General features: G+C 39.2%; 1 protein-coding gene across 10 annotated transcripts in view; it reads left to right on the forward strand.

The window, feature by feature from the left end:
* TENM1 (teneurin transmembrane protein 1) overlaps nucleotides 1-24,791 on the forward strand; it is a 537,663-nt gene that overhangs the window by 473,149 nt on the left and 39,723 nt on the right. For all 10 annotated transcript variants that reach the window (XM_048959375.1, XM_048959377.1, XM_048959378.1 and 7 more), the window contains 5 exons: nucleotides 1,048-1,191; nucleotides 5,682-5,931; nucleotides 6,848-6,868; nucleotides 10,850-11,082; nucleotides 20,634-20,788. In XM_048959375.1, coding sequence (XP_048815332.1) covers nucleotides 1,048-1,191; nucleotides 5,682-5,931; nucleotides 6,848-6,868; nucleotides 10,850-11,082; nucleotides 20,634-20,788 — 803 coding nt within the window. The remainder of the gene's footprint in view (nucleotides 1-1,047; nucleotides 1,192-5,681; nucleotides 5,932-6,847; nucleotides 6,869-10,849; nucleotides 11,083-20,633; nucleotides 20,789-24,791) is intronic.

A 24,791-nucleotide genomic window follows, 5' to 3' on the forward strand; every position in this document is an offset into this window, starting at 1 on the left:
CCCAGCACAGGGGGTCAGTGGCCATTCTGGAAGAAGCTCCGTACACACAGCTGGGCACGCAGCCATGGACTCACCTAGAAAGAGTGCTGGTTTTAGTCACAAGAGCTCCTGGAGCTCAAAAATGAGAGAATACTGAAACCTGTAGTTTTAAACATCAGCAGTACTTAAGGAGATGTGATTTTTCCAAGCCAGAGTTTAGCTGCAAAACCAGGTTCTTTCTGCTAAAATAACGAAGCAGCTCTGGCAAGTGAAATTGATGTAAGGAACGGCTTTCCGCTTCCCATGAAACATTTATCTTACAAACAAAAATGCTCCCTGCTAATCAAAATGTTGTGATTGAATCTGATAATGGAATTTTGATGGTATTATAAACTATGCATGGTTCAAGCAAAATGTACCTAGAGCTGCTAGATAAAAAAAGTGAGAAGACTGAAAATGTCAGAAAACTGTGTTTTTTGAACTATTTCATATTAAAATATATTTGAAGACATTTTTATTTTGGAAAGGCTAAAATATGTCAATATTTCCTACACCAAGCATCTAGGATTTGTTGTCAGAATAGCCTAATTTTCTGTTTGGAGGTCCATTTCTGTCTAACTGCAGTCCTTAGAGCAAGGTTAGGTGGAAGAATGCTGCATTTCAAAAAAAATCTAATTTATGAGAATTTGGTACCAGTGTTCTCGCACCTAGCAAACAAACAAGCAAAACCCCTTCATTGAGTTTTAATGTGGATTTTGTTTTTCTCCTTTGGCTACTGCTCAGATAATTAGCAGAAACACTAGTTGAAAAGATTGATGTTCTTAAGACAACTATAACTGATAATACAAACATTTCTCTGCTTTGAAGTGGTACTAACCATAGCTGTTGTAAGGTACTAATCTCTGAAACTCTTTTAAAAAATACTACTCAACAATAGCAATCAAGCAGAGGTAAATCCGTGCTGTCATTACTTGACAGGTGAATATCAAAACCTGGAAAGAAAAATTACATAGTAGTTCACAGAGGAAGAAAAAATAGACTGATAGATCTTTAATTATTTGTTTGCAGTGTCGGTGGGATATGAATATGAGACATGTCCTGATTTTATTCTGTGGGAGAAAAGAACAGTAATCCTTCAAGGCTTTGAAATGGATGCTTCAAATCTGGGAGGCTGGTCCATAAACAAACACCATGTATTAAATCCACAAAGTGGTAAGTCGTTCCTTTATTAACTGGCCATGCAGAAGAAGAAAACAAATTCTAAAGGAATTAATTGTTCAGATATTCAGTGTTACTGTTCCTACTACTTAATCTCCTTTCTTTGATTGTGCATCCTCCTTTCTTGAGAAATGAACTGTAAATGCCATCTGAAAGGATATTTTAAATGTTCTGGCTCCCAGGTATTAAACGCTAATAATCTCTAACTGGTGATCACTACAACGTTTTGGTCATTTGCATGGGAAAAGGGCACTCTCATTTAGGCTCATTTTCACACCGTTGGTAAGGAAGTATTACATTTTAGGTGAGTTTGTGTATGTTATATTCTCAGTGAAGTCTGTAATTCATCCGACGACCAACCTTGATTAGCGGTATCTCTGGTGCCAACAGATAGAGGGAGACAGAGCAGGTGTGGAATCAGAACTTTTGAATGATGGATGGAAAGTCCAATGTGCAGAGGCTTTTGTGGTTGCCCTCTTTGTGAAGAAGTGCAGTAGATTACTCTTCAGGACAAGCAATCCAGCACCTTTTAAAGCACTAGAAAAACTGATGTCATGCTGTTCCTTTTGTCGTGCTGTTAACGCTCCATGGAGATTCTTCAAGCATGGAGATTCTTCAAGCATGGAGACTTGAATCTATCTTATCATTCCTTTTATTTTATTCCTGCTTCTTTGCTTTTTTTTTTTCTTTTTTCTTTTTTTACCCTCAATATCTGTAATCAGGAATTAAACTATCAAAACAATAATTTAATACAAGTTATGCCAACCAGAAAAAATATGATTTTGCAGGTAAACTGGTATCTCGCTTTCCTTGGGAGACTTGGGGTCAGATTTCAGCTCGTAAGAACCAACATAGTGCTGGATTTAGTCAATTTATCTCAATTTGCTCCAACTGGGAGTTTTTCCACTGAAATCTATTTCCATCTGCAAACTTCTATAATGAAGATTCATGCACAGATGTATGGCTGTCAGGATTTTACAAGTTCTGTTGTTGAATGCGCAACTAGAGTATAAATATTCCAAATACAAAAGGTCAAATTTAGTTTGTAAATTATTTGGATTTCTGTTTTGATTTAAAATAGTTTGACATTTTAAGCAGCAGTTCTTTCATACCCTGTGTTATTGGTTTGTATAGATTGTCTCTTTTAAATGCCAGCTATTGACATTTAACACAAAGAGAAATCTGACCTCAGTCAGCTCAGCCCCCAACTGTGTGCCCTATAGTCTCCTCCTTAGTGCCAATTTACCACTTGCATAGTTTAATTTCAAGACTAAATTGCTGGCGCTAACTCCAGTTTATATGGCTGTCTGCTAACTGCGGTGCTTCCTGCTGTAATTCACCCCTATAGTCACTAAGTTTTCAGATTTTGTAAAATACACAATTATAATGCAAGCAGTGCTAAACCACTCCTGACCATGGGATATACTGTGATGAATTGCTTGCTGGCCCCATCCCAGCTGTGTGACACAGGAAGCACCAGAGAGCAGCGACCTGTCAGTCACACAGCACCTCCTCTGAAATCATACAGGCTGTGCACACTTCCCCAGCTTCCCATAGCTGCTCCTCTTCCTCACGTGTTCCTGCGGCACTGGCCATGAAGGGGGCTGACGTCAGAGGGAAAGCATTGGACGTCTTCATCTGCTGCTACTGAGACACATCTGGCAGGGTGTAAGCACGTGTGTGCAGTCGTGAGGAGCATGGAGCTCAGCCACGGCTCAGCTCTGTCATTGAGCATTCCTCTTCATTGTAGTAGGCTTTGTCCGTGGCTTATATATGTATGTAGGAACTGGAAAAGCAATTAGAACAGAAAAAAAAGATTTTTGTGTCATAGCTAGTACACTCCTAACAGCAGTTTGTAGGCTCCTATTGAAGCAACAAAACTAAATAGTCAATTGCATTACTCAGAAGGTTAAAAATAACTGGTACAGTTCTGATCTTGAAACTAGCAGACAGCTCTTCCATTTCAGATATGTAAACTGTGCTTATAATAAGGACAAGATTCAGACTCAGAACTGTACAGTTCAGACCTATCTCCATACCACCATGAGTGAAATAGAAAGCATGAGGAGCCTTCTCAAGTATGAAGATATTGAGAATTCCATTTGTAATTAAAGCATACTTCTGTACATATGGAGAGCTACACTTCTGAGTAGCATGAAATTTATCCTGTTTTGAAACACCATCCCTGGATTAATTTACAGAAATGACACTGAATGTCTTTCTAAAAATTCCCTACTGAAAATTGCAGTTTTGTCTTCAGACTAAACCCATTTTGCTTAGTGAGTTAACTGGTCCTAAAGAGCTTACATTTAAGTTCAGCCTTGCTTCCAGCAGATCTGCTGCTGTTCATACTTAGAGAAAGGGAGCTGTGCTTCCCTCCCACTCACAAATCTATTCCTTTCAGAGATGTTACAAAATAAATCAAGTAGAATAGAGTAGTTGTGGAAACAAATAGATGCAATTATATAGGGTTGCACTTCATAGCACAGCCTAAGCTTTGGAGGGACAAGTAGTGACATGCAGAAACCATACCAATTAAAAGCTGTGTTCTAGTGCCAATGTAAGTATCTTAAAAAGAAAGGAAAATATCTGATTCCTGCAGTGTAGATATGAGAAATATGTATTCCAGTGTGTGGCTGTCTCAAGCTCAAGCTTTCTAAATGTGAGCATTTTTGCATCACATTGAGGATCACATCCTCACCTCAGCCATCGTGAACTCTTATTCTCCCACTTTTCTTCCCTCTGGTGCAGATGTTTGGTCATTTACAATTCATGACGTGACCTAAGTTTGATGTTTAAACATGAAGGCATTGGTCAGTTTGGAAGATCTTCAGGGCATTTCTCATAATCCAGAAGAGAACACATACTATAAATAGTGGTTCCTCTAGAGGGTCCTTGTAGAGGCACAGCTATCTCATGAATAGAAATAAATGTGCTATTAACCGATTTTTCGGAGTATTCTTTGAATTAGAATTTTCTTCTGATGGGCAGGGGTATTGATTTACTTTTGAGGGGACTTTGTGCTTTACGGTAATTCTAGCCCCGGCACGGCACAGCACTGGCTAAAATTAAAGCAGCAACTCAGGAGCCTGAAATTAAGCACACGTTTACATGTATTGACAGCGAAACATTCCCGAGAGCCCTAATTATTTACTGGAATTTGTATGAGCCAGTTGAACGATTACCTTTATATTGTTAATTTCAGACAAAGGGCAGCATCTTCATTTAGCACTATTTCTGTCCGGTGCATAAGGGAGGGTATTGCCATTAGTTTTGCTGGCGTATTGCCGAGATACCTTTTTTGTTTTTCTTTTAGCCAGCATTTGAATAAACATGTGCATTCTGTCCTTTACTGTTCTGAATGTTATTGTATTTTAATAGAATGCTTTTCAAAACAGCAATGGCAACACGCAGTAAATTTTAATTGGACTTAACTGCATGCTGTAGAAGAATTTAAGAAAAGCAGGTAGAGGCAGCACACGCATTTCAGGAAAACACTGAGGAGGTTTAATGTGTCCTTACTGCAGTCTCTCGTTTCCTGGTGTATCAGTGAGAGTCCTCCAGAAAGCACATTCCCTTGGGTTTATTCCTTTAATTATGTCACTTTGTTCCTAATGAAGTACTGGGCTCTCGAAGGGGAATAAGAAATTTTTAAGAATAGAAACAGAAACAGCCAAAATTTTGCAGTTGTCATTGAATATGTCGCCCTTTATGTTATTTAAAAATAAGTGCTGCAAATATCTACTTGAGAAAATAATTGTTTGTCGCGGGTCTGGTACTGCCAATGTAGTGATCAGGAAAATTCAACACCATATGCTGCAGACCAGTGCTGAAATAACTGATCCTCTGACAAGTTGTTCTGAACTTTATGGCAGAACATAACACACTCCTGTTGGTAAGAAATGTGTTGGTGCCGCGGTGCTGTGACCCCGAGCTTGGCTCTGCTGCACGCCACACCATTTTTATATACCATGAAGGGCTCGCATTTAAATGTGAATATTGATTTTGTACTGCCACTCAGTGCTCCTTTGTGAAAAATGCATAGTTGTCCCATTAATCTCCTTTAATTAAATATTCAAACTGCCTCAGAAATTCCTCTGCTACCTAATAAAAATTTATGAATAAAATGAATATTAAAGTAGTAATCCCTGAGAAATCGGATAGCGCTGCAATTAACAGTCAATTTGTTAGAGCATTAACCAACCGTGAGCTCTCCTCATGATGTTGGCTTTTGAAATAGCCGCTAACCACTAATCGACAAAATGGTGATGGCGAAGCCTGGGACTGAGCAAAATCAGAGGAGGTTCCTGGAGCCCTGTGATGAAGTTTTCACAGATCTGATGTCTGTTGCTATTTTGCTGGTCTGCTTTTCCCTAGCATTTCAAAATACCAAACGGCAGAACAGTTCAAGTGCTCTATATCTGCTTTGTTTGTTTGTTGTGTTTTCTCTTGTTTTCTCACATCCCCTCCCGCCTTCTGCCTAGGAATTGTGCACAAAGGAAATGGTGAAAACATGTTCATTTCCCAGCAGCCACCGGTCATCTCCACTGTGATGGGCAATGGACACCAGAGGAGTGTCTCCTGCTCCAACTGCAATGGTCTTGCACTCAACAGCAAACTCTTTGCCCCAGTTGCTCTGACTTCTGGGCCTGATGGCAGTGTGTATATTGGAGACTTCAATTTTGTCAGACGGATCTTTCCCTCTGGAAACTCTATTGGCATATTAGAGTTGAGGTAAAAAGAGATTAGCTCTGGCTTGTGTCCCTATCCTGGCTGTGATACGCCTATGAAAACTACAGCGAGACTTTGTCCTTTTTGATTTAAAGACACAGCTGCGTTTAGTTGTCTCCTGAGCACGCATCTCATCGACAGTGAAACTCGGTCATCAGAAAACTTATGCATTCCTTAAAATCATAAGTTAAAAAAGGGCATCGTAAGTGGCCTTTAGAATGGGTTTTGCATAATGAATTTCTACGAAGTGCAGAGTTAATAGTGCTGTTCTTTCTTCTCATGGGGATTCTCATGCAATTATTTCTTCCCCCAAAAAGTTTAGAAATTTCAGGAAGCTTTTTTTTTTTTTTTTTCTTTTCTTTAAGAATCATCCCCACTCAGTAGCAGATGTTCAGTGTGTCTGATCTATTGGTCTGATATACCTGCCTCGGCTGAAATTAATACAATTAAATCATTCTTCACAAATAACAGGATGTGGCTGGATTTAAGCAGCTGAGCGAGATTGGCATTGCAGACCAATGTGCTTCAGGCAGGGCGGCTTGACTGTATTAATGAGTCCTGATTTGAAGTCCCATGATTTGGAGTCAGGGATGTGGAGAAAAGCAGGAAAGATGTTGGACACTGGTACACTAAAATCCTCTTACTTAGAAGTCACAAATCTAACTATCTAGCATTGCAGCATTGCAGTAATTGTGAGCTGGTTGTTCAGAATGAACTTGAAAATGTGCAGGTGGTGGGTGGCAGAAGGGAAACATATTTTGAGAGGAAGAAGTGATACTGAATGCCAGGATAAACAGTGTTTTGTTATTGCTGTACAGCAGTCAGACAAAAAAATAGAGCTTTTCTGGAGAATTAATATTTCTTGTCTTTTTTTTTTTTTTTCCTTTTTTTTTAAACCTGAACCGGACTGTGTTACCAGGAATAGAGACACAAGGCACAGGTGAGTAAAACACGGTAATGCAAATATGTGAACCATGTTCAAGGAAATACCCTTAGAAAAGTCCTGACTTGTAGACATCCTGATACAGAGAAACTCTGAATTTAATAAATGTAAATGCTAATCAAATTCACCTTTAAGGTTGTTTGATATTTTCCCTTTGAAGGGAACAAATCAGTTGATTTTGTCAACTGATTGGTCCTAAAATCAATTAATCACCAAGCAGAGACGGAGAGGTTTGAACCTGCACGCTGGGATGCTGTCCAGAGCTGTCATACAGTTTTCATGTTATGCTTGTATGATCATAGATAAAGCTAGACAAGCAAGCTGGGGTTTTGCCAATGAAGAAATAAAAAAAGGGCTTCAGAGTCCTCCAAGAGCCCATTCTTCAGAGGTTCTAGCATACCTGAGCTTTAAAAGCTGCCATAATTACAAGGTGTGCACCGAGAACAAGGCAGTACCAAAGCATATTGCATCTCCAACCTTGCTTCCTCCAGCTACAGCAAGTTCCTTCTCCCATTTCTATGTAACATTTTGACATTGCAATGTAAAGTCTCTTTTCTTTTTTTCTTTTTTTCTTTTTTTCTTTTTTTTTTTCTTTTAAAGAAGTAATGTTGAAATGTTGGAAACGAGACTTCTGTAACATACAGTAAGGTATTACAGTCCACCTGCAAAAGTAGCATTGCAGACTAGGAAGAGAGAGCAAGGCACTGAGACACTGTGTACCTTTAGGAGCAAACTTCAGGAATTTCAGTACATGAGATAAATAAACCACTGAGGCTGATGACTGCATGGCATAGCAGGAAGTGCTGCATGGACTGAGTGTATGCTTTGCAGACTGAAAGCAGTGGTCAGAATTAATTGATGTAGTCGCTAGGATGCTATTGAATACTATAGATTATTTGCCAGCCTGCTTGTAGATGATGTCATATTTCATATATTTTACAATGAGAGATTAATTAAAAATGAATAATTCCTAGCTTAAAAGTGCAAGGTTTTTATATTTTAGCTGAAGGGTCATTTCCATTTGCCTTTATGGTGAACTGATCAGTATCTTTGTGCACTGATGAAAAGAAGTAAATTGAATGTACTTATTCTATAGTGCATTCAGACCTTCTATCAGGTTTTTAATTTGGGGATTTCTTTGGAAAGTAGAGTTTTTGAAATACCTTCTCATTAGAACAGGTTTTGGTTTTGTTTTTTTGTTTTTTTTTCTGAGAAGAGCTTAAGCCTTAATTAAATCAAGTTGTGAGAATGCACAAGTAATTACAGTAATAATTATTTCTATCCATATCCTGTCCAAGTGAAATCTGAGGAAGATCTGAGGAAGTAAATTGAAGTTATTGTAGTCCTTGAGGTTATGGAGGAGCACTCGTCAGTCCCAGTGTATGCTGTTCTGTTCAGGCTTTAATGGCCACGGTGAGGATGACTACAGGGTCATTATTTCTTGGACGTTTCTGTGATGTCCACATACCTGGGAGAAACAACTGAATTTTGTCAGAGGCTTGTGACAGTCCCAGGAGGAGAAGGCTTAACAACCAAGTTCTCCACACAATCTCTGGTCTGCACAAAAGAGAGAAAAAGAAGGTTTTGCCAGAACAAAGAAAATACCATGTAAAAAAGGGTAGTGCTGGGAGACTGGGAGACAGCGAAGAGACAGTCCTTGGTTTAAAGGACTGCTTAAAAACAGTTCATCCTCTTCAGTTTTCTGAACTTTGTCATTGAACTTTTAATAAGATCTAACCAGGGTGCTTGGTAACTGGTCAAATAGAAACCAGGCTTTGAGGTTACAGGGGTGAACTGCACTACAGGATATAATCACCTGTTCTGGAAAACGAATCGTGAATCCTAGGCTATTTTATGTAGTTTTTGATAGACTAATTTAAATAAACTTGCATTTAGGTTTGACTGCAAACTTCTGCAACAATAAGGAGTGTTTGATTTTGTTCCATTTTTTGCTAATATTCTATAAATTTAAACATTTTAGTATTCAAGGCTTTAAGCATAGATAACATCAAGAATTTTCTAACAGACGGCCTATTAAATGTAATGACAAGGATGATAGAAAATGTGTCTACAAGGAGGGTATATAATGACTCCTGGCTCTCTGTAGTTTCTACATATTGGAGAATATGTTTATTTAACATCTAGAATTCTCCTTGCAATTTTTTCATCAGCAATATTTTATTAAAAAGTCATTTTTTAGCTGGCCAGGCTCTTCTGAGCTTACTCCTGAGAGCACAAATGGTTCTCAAATGTTTTTAACAAATAATTTTATAATAATGATGATGTGTCATTCAACATTAATTACCTTTTGCTCACATCCAGTTACTCGTTTTTCGTGATGCTTTGATTATCTCCCATTCCCCATATTTCCTTGGGCTGGGTTTCACATCTGTTCCACAGATGTGGGAATGTCTCGTTCCTTCTACTTCCCCCTTCTGTCTTTTGGAGAAGCTTATGACTAAGGTCAGCATTAAGCTACTCTAGCTGATGACTCAGAGGTGTTGAGTAGTTTCTGTCCCTTTTTGAATGGAAAATGAGAAATAAAATAAGCCCGAGCTCCATCGCATTTATCAAAGTTACAGCATTGGCCTAATTGCTAATAAATCAAATGAAGATTTCAACTGATTGTCTGTTAGGGGCCAAGCAAAAGCTTGTTTTTAAAGAGGCTACAGCAACCCAGAATCTGGACAGTAAAGTAAGTCCATGTCATTTCAGACATTATGTAGCTGTCCTGGGATCTCTGCCGGTTCTTCAGCTCTGTTTTGTCTGTCCTGATTTGCCGTGGCACAGAAAACTGGGCTAGGCAAAGCACACTGCCAAAGCCACCATGAACAAAACTGACAAAACTTGGAGAACTCATTTCTTAACTTAGTTGCAGAAATCCTAGGTGCTAGCAGCATTTCATTAGGATAGAGATTGACTATCTTCTAATCTACATAGCAATCCCTATGTTTATACAGAACTGCTGCATGAAGAGTGGCAGGAGCACCATGTCACATACAGGCAGCAGTCAGCCATCACCTCCTTAGGCAAAACTCGACAGCAGTAAAATGCTGCCTGAGACTGAACAATACACCAAGTTTTGGCCACTCCTCTGCTTCTGCCCAGCTCCTCGATTTTCAGTAATGGTCTGAGTGGTCTGAAGGATCTACACCCATCCAGGGTCTGTTTCATCATCAGGACTACAGCTCAGTCTCACCAGGTTTGCGCCCAGGCATTTTCCTCAAACGGGAAATTAACTTTGCGCTCAAAACGAAGCAAGAAGTTATACTTGATTGTAAGATGAAGCCCAGTTTTTCTGATTGGAATTTATAATCCTCACCATTTAATTAACGTATGTAAATATTTTTTTAAATAGCATTTTATAAGCTCAATAAGGCACTTTGGTGCATGAATTACGGTGTATTAATTCATGCCTAGTTGCACTGACAGTGCTTGGCCTTCTGCCTTGCTCCTGACAATACAGTCGGCATGAATTAAGGTGCCATATTTCATACCTTCATATTTCCTAAGGTTTAGAAACGGATAAAAGTAACCAAGAGTGAATAGTAATACCCTTGCAGAGCAATCTGTGATTCATTTTGCTGCAAGTCAGATGTGTTTTCAATGCCAAGATGCCAATGCCAAGTGTACTAAAACAGAAAAGGTATAGGAAAAAAAAATGGCCTTGCCTTTGAAAGTAATAATTATTAAGTAAGCTGAAGTCACTTCAGTTAGCTTTACACTGGGTCTCTTGGTCCTCATGGCCACACCAACCCCAGCAGTACTGCTGTGGGTGAGCTTACTATCTGACACCAACCAGGATGGGCAGGCTCTGCAGCTGCTTCTACAGTGGTGCTTGGATGAGCTGCATGATAGCTGGTCTCACTTATAATTCTCATCTCCACAGCAGAATTAAATAGGAGTATACAAGCTTTAGGCTACCATGAACAAAAATTATTAAGAAAAAATAATAATTTTGTTGTTCTTCTTTTCTAGTACAAGTCCTGCACATAAATATTACTTGGCTGTTGACCCAGTATCAGAATCCCTTTACTTGTCAGATACCAATACCAGAAGAGTTTACAAAGCAAAATCACTCATTGAAACAAAGGACCTGGCCAAAAACGTGGATGTGGTGGCAGGAACAGGTGATCAGTGCCTCCCATTTGACCAGAGTCACTGTGGAGATGGTGGGAAGGCATCAGAGGCGTCTCTCAACAGCCCAAGAGGTAAGAAGAGAGCATGTTTGAAGTATGCGGTGGTCAGCTGTTATTTCCCTACATTCAGCAACATCAGAGGTGAATGTTGGTGATATGGAAGCAAAGGCAGAAACTTCCCATCAATATTCCATTACATTTTGTTGCATGTGACAGATGGCAGGAGGGGGGCAGTCACGCAGAATGGCGTTTGACGTAGAAGGGTGTATGAAACAAAGCTGTGGAATTGAATTTCTCCATGCAGAAAAAAATGGCACCCATTGACATTCATCAACACTTGCTGAATGTTGATGGAGACCAAACAGTGGATGTGAGCACAGTGAGGGCTGGGTGCTGGTTTTAGCAACGGTGACAGTGACTGTAGGGCGCTTCCACTTATCAGCACAGCATGCAGGTTCCTGTTCACCACTGGTGGAAATGCATAGATATTGCTGGTGACTATTGCTGTTGATAAAGAGTGCTTTGTAGCTGACAACTTGCTTTATCAGTGTTATTATACTCTTCTTATCTGTTGTAGTTTCTGTGGAAATAAAGAGGAGGCATTACTTTCAGACAAGTAATTTATACTATGGGAGAGGTGATTCATTGGAACATGTTTATTCCAGATCATTTTGGGTACCCTACCCCTAGAATTTTTCAAGGCCAGGTTGGTGGGGGCTTTGGGTAGCCTGATCTAATGAGAAATGTTCCTGCCACCTATGGCACAGTTGGATCACAGTTGGACGCTCTTTAAGTACCTTCCAACCCACATCCCATGGTTTGTCATTCTACGTACTCCTTCCTTGTTTGTTACACTCCTACTTAAGTACCTTTCTATTGCAGGGTGGCAGCATTTAACCATAATTTACTTCTAAGCAAATCGTATTGTTGTAATTTTTCTGTTTTGTTTTTTTTTTTTATACAATCAGGTGAGTCTGGTTAGTGGGGCTTACTTATACATTTCAAGTCAGGGCTTTTTAAATCAAACAGACAGTAGGATTAAGTGTACTGAGAGATCCAGTTTCTCCTTCCCCATTAGATGCACTTTCCAAAATAGGAGCTCCACGTGAAGGGGGCATTTTGCTGCAGCCATTCTTTCAGAGTTCATTCTATATTGTCACAGGCAAAATGCACCTGATGCCTTGAATCCCCACTAGTGGCATAATTAATCACCTCACAAGGTACATTAAAACTGCAGTTTGCATTAGAATTGAGATAGAGGGCCTGGATTTGGTCATCTAAACAAGCTGATCAAACTCAGCTCCTGCTGAGATCCCTGGAACAGAGGATAAGCAGCAGCTCTGATGGCAGAGCCTGTAAGTGGGCTTTTAGCAAGCTCCCCCTGCAGCACACCGCTGCTCCTAATGACTAGCTCTGAGGAATTATTTTTCTTCAGCTAATAAAGGAAGGCTTGTGTATCAGTAGGAAAGTAGAATGTATGTACAGACAAACATTTCTAGGGCAAGCAAATAATCCTGTTTTAAGGCTTAGCAAGTGACACATTTTAATTATAGATAGAGCAACTTCAACATGTCTTTAATGATGGAAGTTAAGTGTGAGACGAGAACAAATAAATGTTAATCTTCTGGCAGCTAATTAATGCTATGAATCAATTCTAAAAATAGTTGAGAAGAAAGGTTTTCGCATCCTTTAGCAGGAAAATAATCAATGTATTGTTGTTGGTTACAATTGATTATATCTAATTACAATTCCTTGTTTCATTGTACCTTCTTGCCAGACAGTATCTTGGTGAAAATCTGTAATATATCTACTTATAAAAATATGCATGTGTAGCTGTTTTCCTCAACAGGTTCTAGTCATAAAGACAGTAACAGGAATAAAAAGTATAATTCATGAATGCTGGGGCAGACTGCAAAAATTAAAAAATTAACCATAAACAGACAATGGCTCAGACATTGGCAAATTCAGGTAATGGCTCCCAGCTGATATACACATCTAAATGATGTCAGCTTAAATTGAAATCGTTTTCTCTGTTTTGTATTTCATTTTCTATGCTCTGGGTTTTGTATTTCCATTTGAAGTCACTATGGAGTGTCACATGCCCCTTCTTGGGCAGGGGATAACGCAGCATCAGCCCACAGTCACCAGCACAGTGCACAGTGTTAGCTGTGCATTATCATGATGGCTTTATAAGTGCACGTCCTTGTTTTCCACTACACAAAGACATTGAAAAGTCTTGGAAGCAATAGAAAGTACTTGCCTGGTGCCCACTTTTTAGCATTTATGAAAAAAAAAAAACTGAAAGACTTACATAGCTAAGTACAATTTAATGAATATTTTGGGTCATTCATTTGGTTTGTCAATGGAATCGTGATTAAGTTAGAAGATGTCACCTTTCTACTAAAATTACATTCAAAATGTAATTGTACATATTATTTCTAGAAGAGACAGAGGTGTTGGTGAGCCCAGAGCATCTTTTCCACATTTAAAGATATTTGAACAAAAAGCAACATAATGTTATGTAGTATTTGACCACAGAACCAAACAAATTACTTTAATTTTTCATCATCAGCGAGATTTTTTGCAGTCCAAAAGTTTGTACCTTATCACACAGATAAAGACAAAGTAATAGAAAAGGATATTAATTATATTTAAATGCATTACTTGACGAGACAAGATGTACATTTATTCTTAGGCTGGTGTAGAACTTCCTTTTGGCTCCATTTAGTCTATCTGCCTTATTGTTGCTCTGAATGCTCCCTTTTTCTGCAATAAATAAAGTACTTTTGTGTAGTAGAAAGGTAGTATCTAGTCGCTTAGTGGCTGGCCTTGGTTAGTTACACCTCAGAAGTTGTATTCTCATTTCTGCTGCTGACTGCTTGCAACTGTGAATAGAACCTTATCTATATGACTCGGTTTATCCACTTTTAAAATTGATAAGAAATAACTGTTGTGTAATACTGTCGTGAAATTTAATCCTGTTTGGTAATGTCTTCAGAAGTATGGGAGCAAGTGGAAATTCATATATACTTATTTACTTCTCTGAAGGAATACTGCAAAAAATACTAGTTTAACTGTTTTGAACTCAGGTTTTTCTACTTCAGTGAGCATAGAGGTAGGGTGTTTTCTTTGTTGTTCTGGTTTTCAGTTCAGTTTTGGAGAGTCCTGAGTAATTATTTGACGAGTTAAGGCCTTTGTTGATTTCTGTTTCTAATTATCTGGCATGGCTGACTTTGCCAAGTGACCAGGAGCCGAATGTCAGACAGTAAAACATCATGGTCACACTAGTCAGTGATGATTTGATCATTCCCCAGCTTTCATTTCTCACCTGACAAACGTGTGGGGCTTTATTCAGTCTGTTCCCACTTCTCCACAAAGAACTGGCGATGGGGCCTTTTGAATATTAATCTTGCACAATTGTGTGTTGGAGCTGACTTTGAAAGATGTTTTTAAACATGCATGGGTGATGTAGTTGAAACTTGAACTTCAATATATTATTTTTACTGCAACTTTCTTTAATTCTGTATAGAACTCAGAGTAATGAGTCATGTAATAGATGACCAAGTACTTAAGCAAAATGTGAAATGGTACAAGGTGGGGACATAAAGTAAGATATGTGACAAGCTGAACACATTTATTATACAAAAAGATATTGAAAATGAAGTAGTAACTACACAAGATATTAATCACTGACTCAATTCTAATATCATGAACTTTACTAAGCAACGGATTTTAATTTTGGGGTGGGAATTCTGTTTGGTGGCTTGGGTTATTTTTTGATTAAAAAGTATTTATGGCATATCTAGTCACCAACACTGGAACATTTAAACTGTCCTGAGTAATATTTATAATAGGGCACTAAGGAATAGCGTCCCGATTTTACTAGATTAGTCACTAAATTTTGGAGCAGTAAGCACTAAAATTAATAGCAATACCAAAGAGTTGTCTACTTAACACTGCAAAGGCAATTTCTATATCGAAGGCATTAGATACTTACCATTAACCCTCTGAAACCAATGGGCTTTGCACGTGTAAATAGGTTTGACTTTCCAGGCTTAAATGACAGAGGCGGTGAAAGGCTGAGACAATCAAGTTACCAGTTTTTTGCTGAGATGGTGTTTCTGCATCAGTATACCAAGAAAGGTGATTTAGATTAACATCTGATTTGAATTACTGTGTGTTTTGAGACACTCAGAACGTGCACGCAGGACAACTAGCATGGCAGAGCAAACTGAGTAACCTAGTTGAACCAGCAAGTCCCTCCAATGACTGAACAGTAAGTCACCAAAATGACTGACAGTGTTTGGGAGTACAAGCACTGAATCCAAAGAATTACTATCTTAGCATCTGCAGTGCATGGTTTTTGACTGCCGGGTCCAGACCAGACTTTGGGACTGTAAGACAGGGGGTCACATCTGTGCTGTGTGGAGAGTCACTGCTGCAGAAGAAATTGAGAACCGCACACGGGATTCAGCCTACCTGAATGTAGTGCAGTGACCACAAAGCAGGCAGCAGGGAAAAGTAGAAGGCTGGAGTAAGTTTTAAAGTCCATGCATAATAATCAGCATTCCACTCAGGCACATGACCATGCAACACAAATGAAAGCTTAAATTAAAAATCAGTTCTGCAGCTTAGTTTTATGCATTTTGCTTGAAGTTATTTTAGTAAGGAAATACTACTAAAAGAATCATGGCTTTGAAAATGTGTTCACTCCAGTAGCTTACATCCTGAAATAATCAGTCTTCTTGCTCACCATCTGCAGCACTTCTTGCTAAAGTAAATAAAGCTGCAAGAACAACTGCTCAGATTAAACCTTTACATTTGTCAAATCACAATAGGCCATTTAGGACCTGATCCTGCTCAGCTGGAGATTCCCCTTTGCTCCAGTAGAATGCAGACCAAATTCCTAATATGCTCTTTCACGAAAATAGGATTCCTTCATAGTTAATCTCCTGCTCATTCATCAATCTTTACCATTTTATAGATTCATAGCAGCTTTTGAAACGTTTCACGCAATTCAAAAAGAAAAGCAGAATGTTTCAGCAGCAACTTGTAAAGAATAAACCAATTTGCAGCTTGAAATCATCATATGTGCATCAGTAGTAAAAAATCCATCTCATGCCATTTTTGATTTAGCAAAATGCATTGTTTTTCTTCAGCAGCCTGGGTTACCTATGATTTCAGAGGCCTGTGGAACCTAACTGAATTTTTTGGGAAAGTATATTTTCCTGAATTTGCTCCAGCCTTCGTTTGAATGCATTAGTTGTTCATCTTTATGCAAACTACTGTCAGCAGTAAGCGTGACCCCAGCCAGCATGTCTCTGACTAGAAGCAGGACATTCTGGAGTCAACAGTTAAAAATGCTTTTTGCATCAGCTCTGCTGCTCCACATCTCCAAAGAGAACAACAGTGAAATGCAAGTATTGAAGTCATGTTCCAGCTGACAAAGAATTGTTAATTTTGCCGCTAGTACTAAGACAGTAATGAAGTAAAGATGACAAAGATCACAAAGCACCAGACTGCAAATCATTTGAATCATATTTTGAGTGGTGTATTATGGTAACATATAAATAACTAATTGCATAAAATTGCTTTAGTAGTTTCTAGATGGCAGCTTTAATTAAAAGCACCGGAGACATTTAGAAGTTTAGAAATAGATGGCATGTAATTTGCCCTTTTACCAACCATAAAATGGTAATTAACCAATTTGATTCACTTCTTCCTATTAAAAGTTTTATGAGAATCACAAGTTTCTTCTAAATACAATTTTTCTCCAGCTGAAGGTGGCATTCTCTTTTATCAGTCCTCACCAGTGCTTTTAGATGTTCATGTATAAACTTCAGAAGCTTAATTGGAAGTTTTCAATGTGAAATGATCATTTGCAAAGTTTTAAGCTGAGCAGAAAGTAAATATTCAGAAGAAGGTAGAAGGTAGCTCTAGCTGTTGTTCACTGTTGTGTTCTAAAAAGGATTTGTTCCCAAGAAGCTTCTTAAAACATGACTGTGCTCTATGACACGAGGCAGAAAGAATCTGTCTTAATTGGGAACTGGCTGTATTAATTTTAATCTGTAGTTTCAAATTTAATTATAAATCCACCATGAGTTTAGCTCCATTAACAATGCAAGGCCAAGTTTCAAGAGTGAAAGTAAAGGTCAGATCTATAACATTCATATGTATCTTGAATTTATACCTATGGGAACTACACACAGAAGTGATCAGTTAACTTTCAAAGTGTTATTTGCATTTTTAATAGCGTATCTATGCACACTAAGATCTGTCAGGAGAAATAACCCTGTACCAAAATCACTCCTCAGAGCACATAATAGGAGATGGAACAGTCAGCCTTCTACATACGTCATGGCTGTAATGAGCCCATCCAAGCATTATTTTGTGCAGAAAACAGAAAGAGCAAAACTTCTGCTGCTGTCTTTTTCGTGATGGTGCTTCATAGCCCATGTGATCACACCAGCAGCACTCCATTGCTAAATGTTGGTTAGCAGAATTAAAATGATAAAGCAAAGCAACATCTAGGAATGACTGTTCCCACTCAGAGTGAGCACAGAGTGAGCAGTGACAACCCTTACATCCAGAGCAGCAAATCATCACACATTGCGTACACGTGGTTCCTCTACTTCCTCAGTGATTAAACATTACATTGTACACCTGCAAAGGATTAAAATAAGCTCTTGGACTACGGATTAGGTGAAGCATCATGGAATCCAGCTGTAACAATGAATAAACTGGGGAAGTTGAGTCACAAACCTGTGTTTTGTTTTCTAATGGATGCCTTACACAGGGCATTTCTCAACACGTTTTAAATGCATAAGTAATTTTTTCAAAAAGGCAAAGTCACATTCTTTTAGTATATAGGAGTGAGCACAGGTCCACTGTGGAACATCTGTATGCTAGTACTTGAAGAAACTTAGCTAACTAGGCTAAGTTTATCATCTTTTATGACATATATATGAAAGCCTCTTTAGGCATTTATCATCTTTTGCTCAAATACTGAAGACATGGGCTTGTTCATGCCACACTGGCATATGTGCTTCCCCTGCAGATAGCCTGCCTTTCTGCCATGGCTGGAAAGTAAAATGTGTGTTGTTATCGCAAAAAAATCTTTGGTTTTCTTGTATAGGCAGTGTTTGAAATCCATTCAGCAACACAGCTGAGTAGCTTTGCTTCATTTTTGCTTAATTTCTGACTTTTACATAATGGCTGGTTTGCAGCCAACAGAGCCATCTGCTTGCAGGGAAATTGCGTAAAACAAGATGCACTTGCCCTGATGATGGATCCTGGCCTTGGTTATCCATGACATGGATCCGGCCCAGGTGAGCAGTACTGCTCCTTGCTGCCCATGCAAAGGCAGGCCCCAAGGCACAGCAGCTGTGCTGTAGGTCCCACCTACATCAGCTTTCTCACTTCAAAGCATGAGCTAAGCTGAAAAGCAAAGCAAGTCTCAGCTCACCTTTCTGTGTCTGATATACCAACTGACACAGCTCCATAAGGCATTATCAGGAAGGTTAGAAACACCTCCAACAATCATAGCTGCATTCACACACCATCCATTCCACAGCAAGGCTTTTTTTCCCCCCTTCCATCAGAAAGAGCCTTGAAGAGACTTCCAAGAAAGTTGTAAGAGTTACGGGGCTGGATCTGAAGAGACCTTCCCATATCCAAGAAGAAATCCTAATATGGTTTCCTAACAGCTTTCTCATTTTCTAATGAACACCTTTAACGCTTTAACTTTACCTTGCAGCACTGCTGAGAGCAGTGCAGAGCCCAGGAAGGATCTCAGGTATGCAGAGTGCCTCAGCAAGACAAGATACCAAGAGCTCCCCCTGCTCTGTGGCTCCACACTGCGGTAGAAGGAGGTGAACATAGCCCTTCTCATTTACACAGATACAAACCAAAGATCAGGTCATGAAACCGGGGCCATCAGTCTGCCTGGTATGGGGGAAAGGCAAGCCCTTGTAACCTGCTGGCCCCTCTGTAGAGACTGGTGCTGATGTTATTCTTGCTCTCTGCTAGAAAAGCATCCATGGGTGATTTATTCGGGGGCTCTGCCATTGGGTGATAGCACTGTAAGAGGCAGCCTGAAGGTCAGACACATTTCCAGCTGCCAGATGCACATGTACCCAGGGGCCTGGAGGGACTGTCAGCCTCACAGATCTGTGTGATGCCCATCACAGCTGCCTGGTCCTGCCTCTGTCCCCCACGCTATTTCCCCACTACCCTCAGCTACCACTGCTCCTAAGTATTTAAAGAAGTGAAATATCAGGAAGATGGACTAGGAGATGGGGGTAAAGTTATTTTTTTTTCTTTTCTTTTCTTACGGTGCATGGAATTGCTGCTTGATATCCTTAGCTGGCAGGCAGACAAGTATTTTGTAAACTCAGAGAACATGCAGCCTTCAGTTGTGCTAAATGCAGGGGACAAAAATCAAGAACCATATAAGCCACTGTCCAAACCATCTGTTCAAGCCCTCTGCCTTTTATTTCTCTGTAGCAGAACATAAATTCATTATTAAAATAGCTTGGCTGTGCACAGCAGCTGCTATAATTGCAAGTTACACAACTTTAAATGGGAAATTATGAAGTAGTTTAAAGCAAGAAATCGAGCAGGTTTAGTATTTTCACAAACCTAACATGAATAGAAGTGCTCTTCTAGCTATTTCAACATTTCAGGAAAGAAAGATCCTACATACATTTCGCACAATATAGGAACGTCTGACAAATACTGAATGCAGGGAGAAATGAGGAAAAAATATGAGACTGGGATAGACCAGGGTCAGGCATGGGTTGTGACAGGGAGGCACCACACGCTGCTGGTGGGACACAGCAAGCACTCTGTGCTCCAATTTCCCCAGTGAAATACAGAAAACATGGAAAGACCGTGAACTCTGCAGTGCCCTCGTGTTTGTTTCAGGGTCCATCTCTCCTTTGCAGTGTAGTGATGCTAGAGCTAATGCAGACCCAGCAGCACCAGCTCTTGCTGAAGCCACTCTTGTCATGAGACTGGTTCCAGTAGGTGACCCTGTGCTTTGGGCAACACCACACTGCAGTATATTCTGCAGCACAGGTATTCCTTCCACCTGGTAAGCAGAGCCCATTTTGTACCATTAGTATGTATAGCCCCTGCACTGCAGAAGTCATTCTTGCTTTCTGTTGGTGCTTCCTCCTTGTTCAGGTGCTCCAGGAAGTCACACAATGCAGTAATACAAAAAATTGCATCTGCATGAGAATTGAGAAAGTGGAAAATGAAGAAAAATCAACTGCAAGATAAGGTTTTCGAAAAGCTGATCTTGTCCCGCTCTGTGATGAAGGCCATGAAGCTGTTGAGCATAATTTTATGTTATATATATGACAAGAAAAGCATCTGGTGCTTTGTTCTGTTTCTTCCTTATATTTTCCTTCTTTCTGTGAGTCAGAGACAGTCAGATGTCTGGATAAGATCTTTCCATATACAATTTGAATAAGCCTCAAATAAGTAATAGGTAGAAAAAAAACTGAGCCATACTCATTTTAATCATCTGATTTTCAGGGCCTTAAGAGGAGAGGAAATATTTCTTTAATCTGGAAAATGTCAATGCTAACACTTTCTTTTCCCCCTTTCCTTTCATCTAGGTATCACTATAGATAAGCATGGATTTATTTATTTTGTTGACGGTACCATGATTCGGAAAATTGATGAGAATGGCGTGATCACAACAATAATAGGTTCCAACGGCCTCACATCAACCCAGCCATTGAGCTGTGACTCTGGAATGGACATCACTCAGGTAGACACCTGGTTTTTTGTGTGTTTTGTCACTCTTCTGCACGTTGTGGAGACAGAAAAATTGGTTTCTTGTAGGAGGATTATATATCAGAATATGCCAGGTGAATCAGGTAACTCTGAACTGCACAGTGTGGAGTGAATCTTTCATTCACGTTATTATTTCAAGGTGTATTATATAAATGTATAAGGTGTATTATGTAAATGCAAAACTGTGCGTTTGATTTTATCCAGGAGTTTTCATGTGAGTGTGTGGGGAGTATATAATGAATATTTGCTGCTTTAGAAAGTTGCTAGCTAATTTCAGGTACAGCTTCCTAGGAGTTTATGGGATGTTTAGAGTACTTTCCTTTAGTCCAGTATTCAGACTAATTTGCTTGGACTGCTAAATGGAAAAAATATACATTCTGTTGACATCTAAGTCTGTTTTAAATCACGGAAGAGCATTACAGTATGTAATTACAAAACAGTAGTGTACTGAAGCTGCTGCCTTTCAGCCTGTTTCTCCAAGTGCTTTTCAGTTCTTTTCAGGGCAGAGTGAAAGAAATTGAACTAAAGCACACTTACCGTCTCTCTAGTTTACACTAAAAAGATATCTAGATAATCATGAAGAAACATAAATAGTACTCCTGACTAGTCAGTGAGCCACCCTTACAGGTAGCACAAGGAAGGAATTGCCCTATACCAATAAAAACCTGAATTAATCAGTTTCAACATGGGGAAAAACAGGAAAGCAGTACTTGAAGAAAACTTGAGGCATTCATGTAGCACACAGAGGGTATATTATGGACTGTGAAGGCTAATAACAGCCATCCTGTTGATTTTGCATTTCATTTTCTCCCTGCTCTTCCCTCAATCTTTCACAATTGCAAAATCACAGCTAAAATATACTGCGTAACAGTGGTAAGAAATAACAGTGGTAAGAACTTGCTCTTGGATTCTGAATAGAGTTTGAATTACAGCAGTAAAAATGTAAATGTGGAATATGGAGTCAATGCCTTGGATAATTTTTATCAGATTTCACAGGGACAAACAATAGAATATAGTGCTATCGTCACAGCAGCACCAGAGGATTGTATTACTAGGGTCAAAACTGAAGATAGTGTCCTTGTTCCACTTTACATGTCACTAAGCGTTTGAAAATGCAGGACAGGGAAATGATATATATACCTTCTTATTCTCTCTGGTTCAGTAGATATGTAGCTGTTCCATGTAAAGCAGAACAACAGGGTCAGTTGAGTTAGCTGTGCTAAGCCCAAGCTTAAACTAGCCTAGTAGTTGTCTTAAGGACATGTTGCTTCTGGGCACCTTGACTTCTGCTCCGGCACCTCATCTTGTAGGATAGCCAGTCCTGCAGATGATGAGCAGGAACCCACTGAAGCAACCAGTATTCTGCAGCTGGAGGCACTGACTCTCCGCTCCATTGCTGCAGACCTGCTGGCAGGAGCCATGCTTCATGGAACTTACTGCTGCCTGAAGCACGTTTGCTTGCTTCTTGGATACACATAACAAATGCCTGGGGCATCAGTAACCGGATTAGAGATCTCGGAGGGACATGGAATTGTCTGCTCCCTGCCTCCTCCTTGTGATACGCGTCTGAGGCTGTACACATAACTGCTTTTTTGGTCATATAACTTGTGAGTGTGTATTTACGTGCAAATTTTGGTTTATTTCCCTCATTTTGCTCAGTAACAAAATGCCTCCCTAAATCTGAAATGCAGTGCTTCATGTTGATGGTTTTGTATTCCTTTTTAAAAAATACAAACACCCTTTAGCAAATTACGTTCAACAGGGGGTCTGGCAAATGTGGAGATAAAATGGCTTTGTTTTTTAACATGAAAATGAAGTTGAAAAGGTAAAACTCTTCAGGTTGAAATCAAACATACCAAAGTTGTAAATAGCTCTGTCCCCTAAAATCTTGTTTTATGGTGGGCTGGCTACTTGCTGGAAACAGATTTACCTTAGTACAAGGTAATACAGGCCCAATACCATAGAGAGAAAGAGAAAAAAACTTCTGCAGTATCATAGATAAGAAGATGCATTCACAAAGCGAGTTCTTCTTTGTATTGCTTTTTGGGCATGGGCATTCAGCTGGGATAAGGTCTTCTTTCCACAGAAGCAGAAAGGCAGTTCTTTCTCCATGAACAAGCCTTGTGCTGCCATTTCACAGCACCTACAGGCTTCTGTTGCAACAAATTTCTGAAAAGTTTGCAAAGGCTTCAGCATTCTGGGAAATGGAGATACTTTCTTATCACAGACTGTGAGATAATCTTCAGATAAATTGAGAATGCATGTCAGTAAATATTCGTAACAACAAAATAAGTGATGGCATATTAAATCAGCCATTAAATTAAACCTAGAAAGCAGCAAAGTAAGCTGCAGTAGTAATTGCTGTCTAATTCTCTGTCACTGGTAGGTGAACTAACGCTGCTAGCAATCTGCAGCATAGATGTACATGTTGCTTAAGGAAGCATTTCTTGTTTGGAACATTTATTTTGTGGGCTTCTAACAGATTCTTCTTACTGAAGTTTTTCGCAAAATCCAGACTTTTGAGTATTTTCACATATTTTGTAAAGCATAGATGCTAAATGAATACCCGGAATGCGTGTTCTGAAAAGTAGCTCTATCAAATTGGCTTGATAGGGTGTTGTTGTTTTTTTTTCAAAATTGTTGCTGATAACCAGAAAACTGAGAAATAATCACACCCCATTGACGTCAAACATGTTAATCTGAAATTATATCTAAGAAAATAAGGGATATTTTCACTTAGTCAGAATAATTTTGTGTCCTTGCAAGACCACTGAGTTTATTCCAGCTTGGCATCAACAGTAATGAAAAATGAATTTGGCCATCTTCAGTTAGATAGTTTTTTGGCTAAATTACAAGTGGCATTTACATCAAGTGAGTGTGGGTTGCTCACAAATTGTGTGTTTAGCGGGACTTACGAAATAGGCAAATAAAATCAATTCTCAAAGCTAAATTTGCTCTGACAATAAAATCAACAACTTGCTCAAAATCAATATATCTTGATTTACTGAAATACTAAAATGTACTCTTGAAGTAAACACATAGAATAACTGCCTGTTGTGAAAACTACTATAAATGACATGCTTTCACTTTAAGGCATTCACTTTAATATATGAGTTGATTATGAAAGTGTTTAATCATTTATTCCAATATCAGGTTTGACAGAAACACATCTTTCTAATCACTCTCTGTTTGTTATTCAGTGCTTTCTCATTCTTAAGAGAGAATTTTGTATTCATAACTGATAGGGGTGGGGGTAAGGACAGCTGGGGTTGAAAAGATTATGAGTTGTGGCAATTCAACTACCCGGCTTTGACTAATGGCTTTGATCTCATACTTCACTCTGAGGGTGTTAATCTGAATTTAGAAGGAACGGGACATTAGGCTGAGGTATTTATATGGTATTCTGGTCTCCTCAGTTCTGTTTCTGCGTGTGCAAAGCTAGCTTGAGTGACTTCTCAGCGCAGTGCAATTCATTTATTAATGAGAAGCCCATCTAAAGAAAGCTGCATGTCTTAACCAGATCTGTGAACATGCTTTACACATGTATATGTGCTCAGCACTCGCCATGGGTGCCAAAATTTAGGTGGTTACCTACATTAAGGTCAGCTGTCCGGTATCTTCCTTTGTAGAGCTCGTCATCCTTTTTGTAAATGCCGACCCCAGAACTCTGAATATTGCCACATGAACAAGGGCTAAGCTTTTAAGGTAAAACATTTTTCAAGAATATCAAGAAGAGCTGCTAGTATTCCCTCAATCTGTGAGCGTAAATATTCACCTCACTAATATACAGCAAACCAGAATCTTTGGCTGATTTCCAACAAATTTGCAGAGGAAAATTGCCTTCACAGCAATTAAATTCCTACAAGTCCCATACAAAATATTAATCCAGTTACGGGAGAAAGACCTAAAGTGCCCTTTCAAAAGGAAATATTGCAGCACGGGCTTTCTTTTATTAAACTCTAGAGAATCCACTCAGG

The sequence above is a fragment of the Lagopus muta genome, chromosome 13, assembly GCF_023343835.1.
Source record: "Lagopus muta isolate bLagMut1 chromosome 13, bLagMut1 primary, whole genome shotgun sequence".
Lineage (NCBI taxonomy): Eukaryota > Metazoa > Chordata > Aves > Galliformes > Phasianidae > Lagopus > Lagopus muta.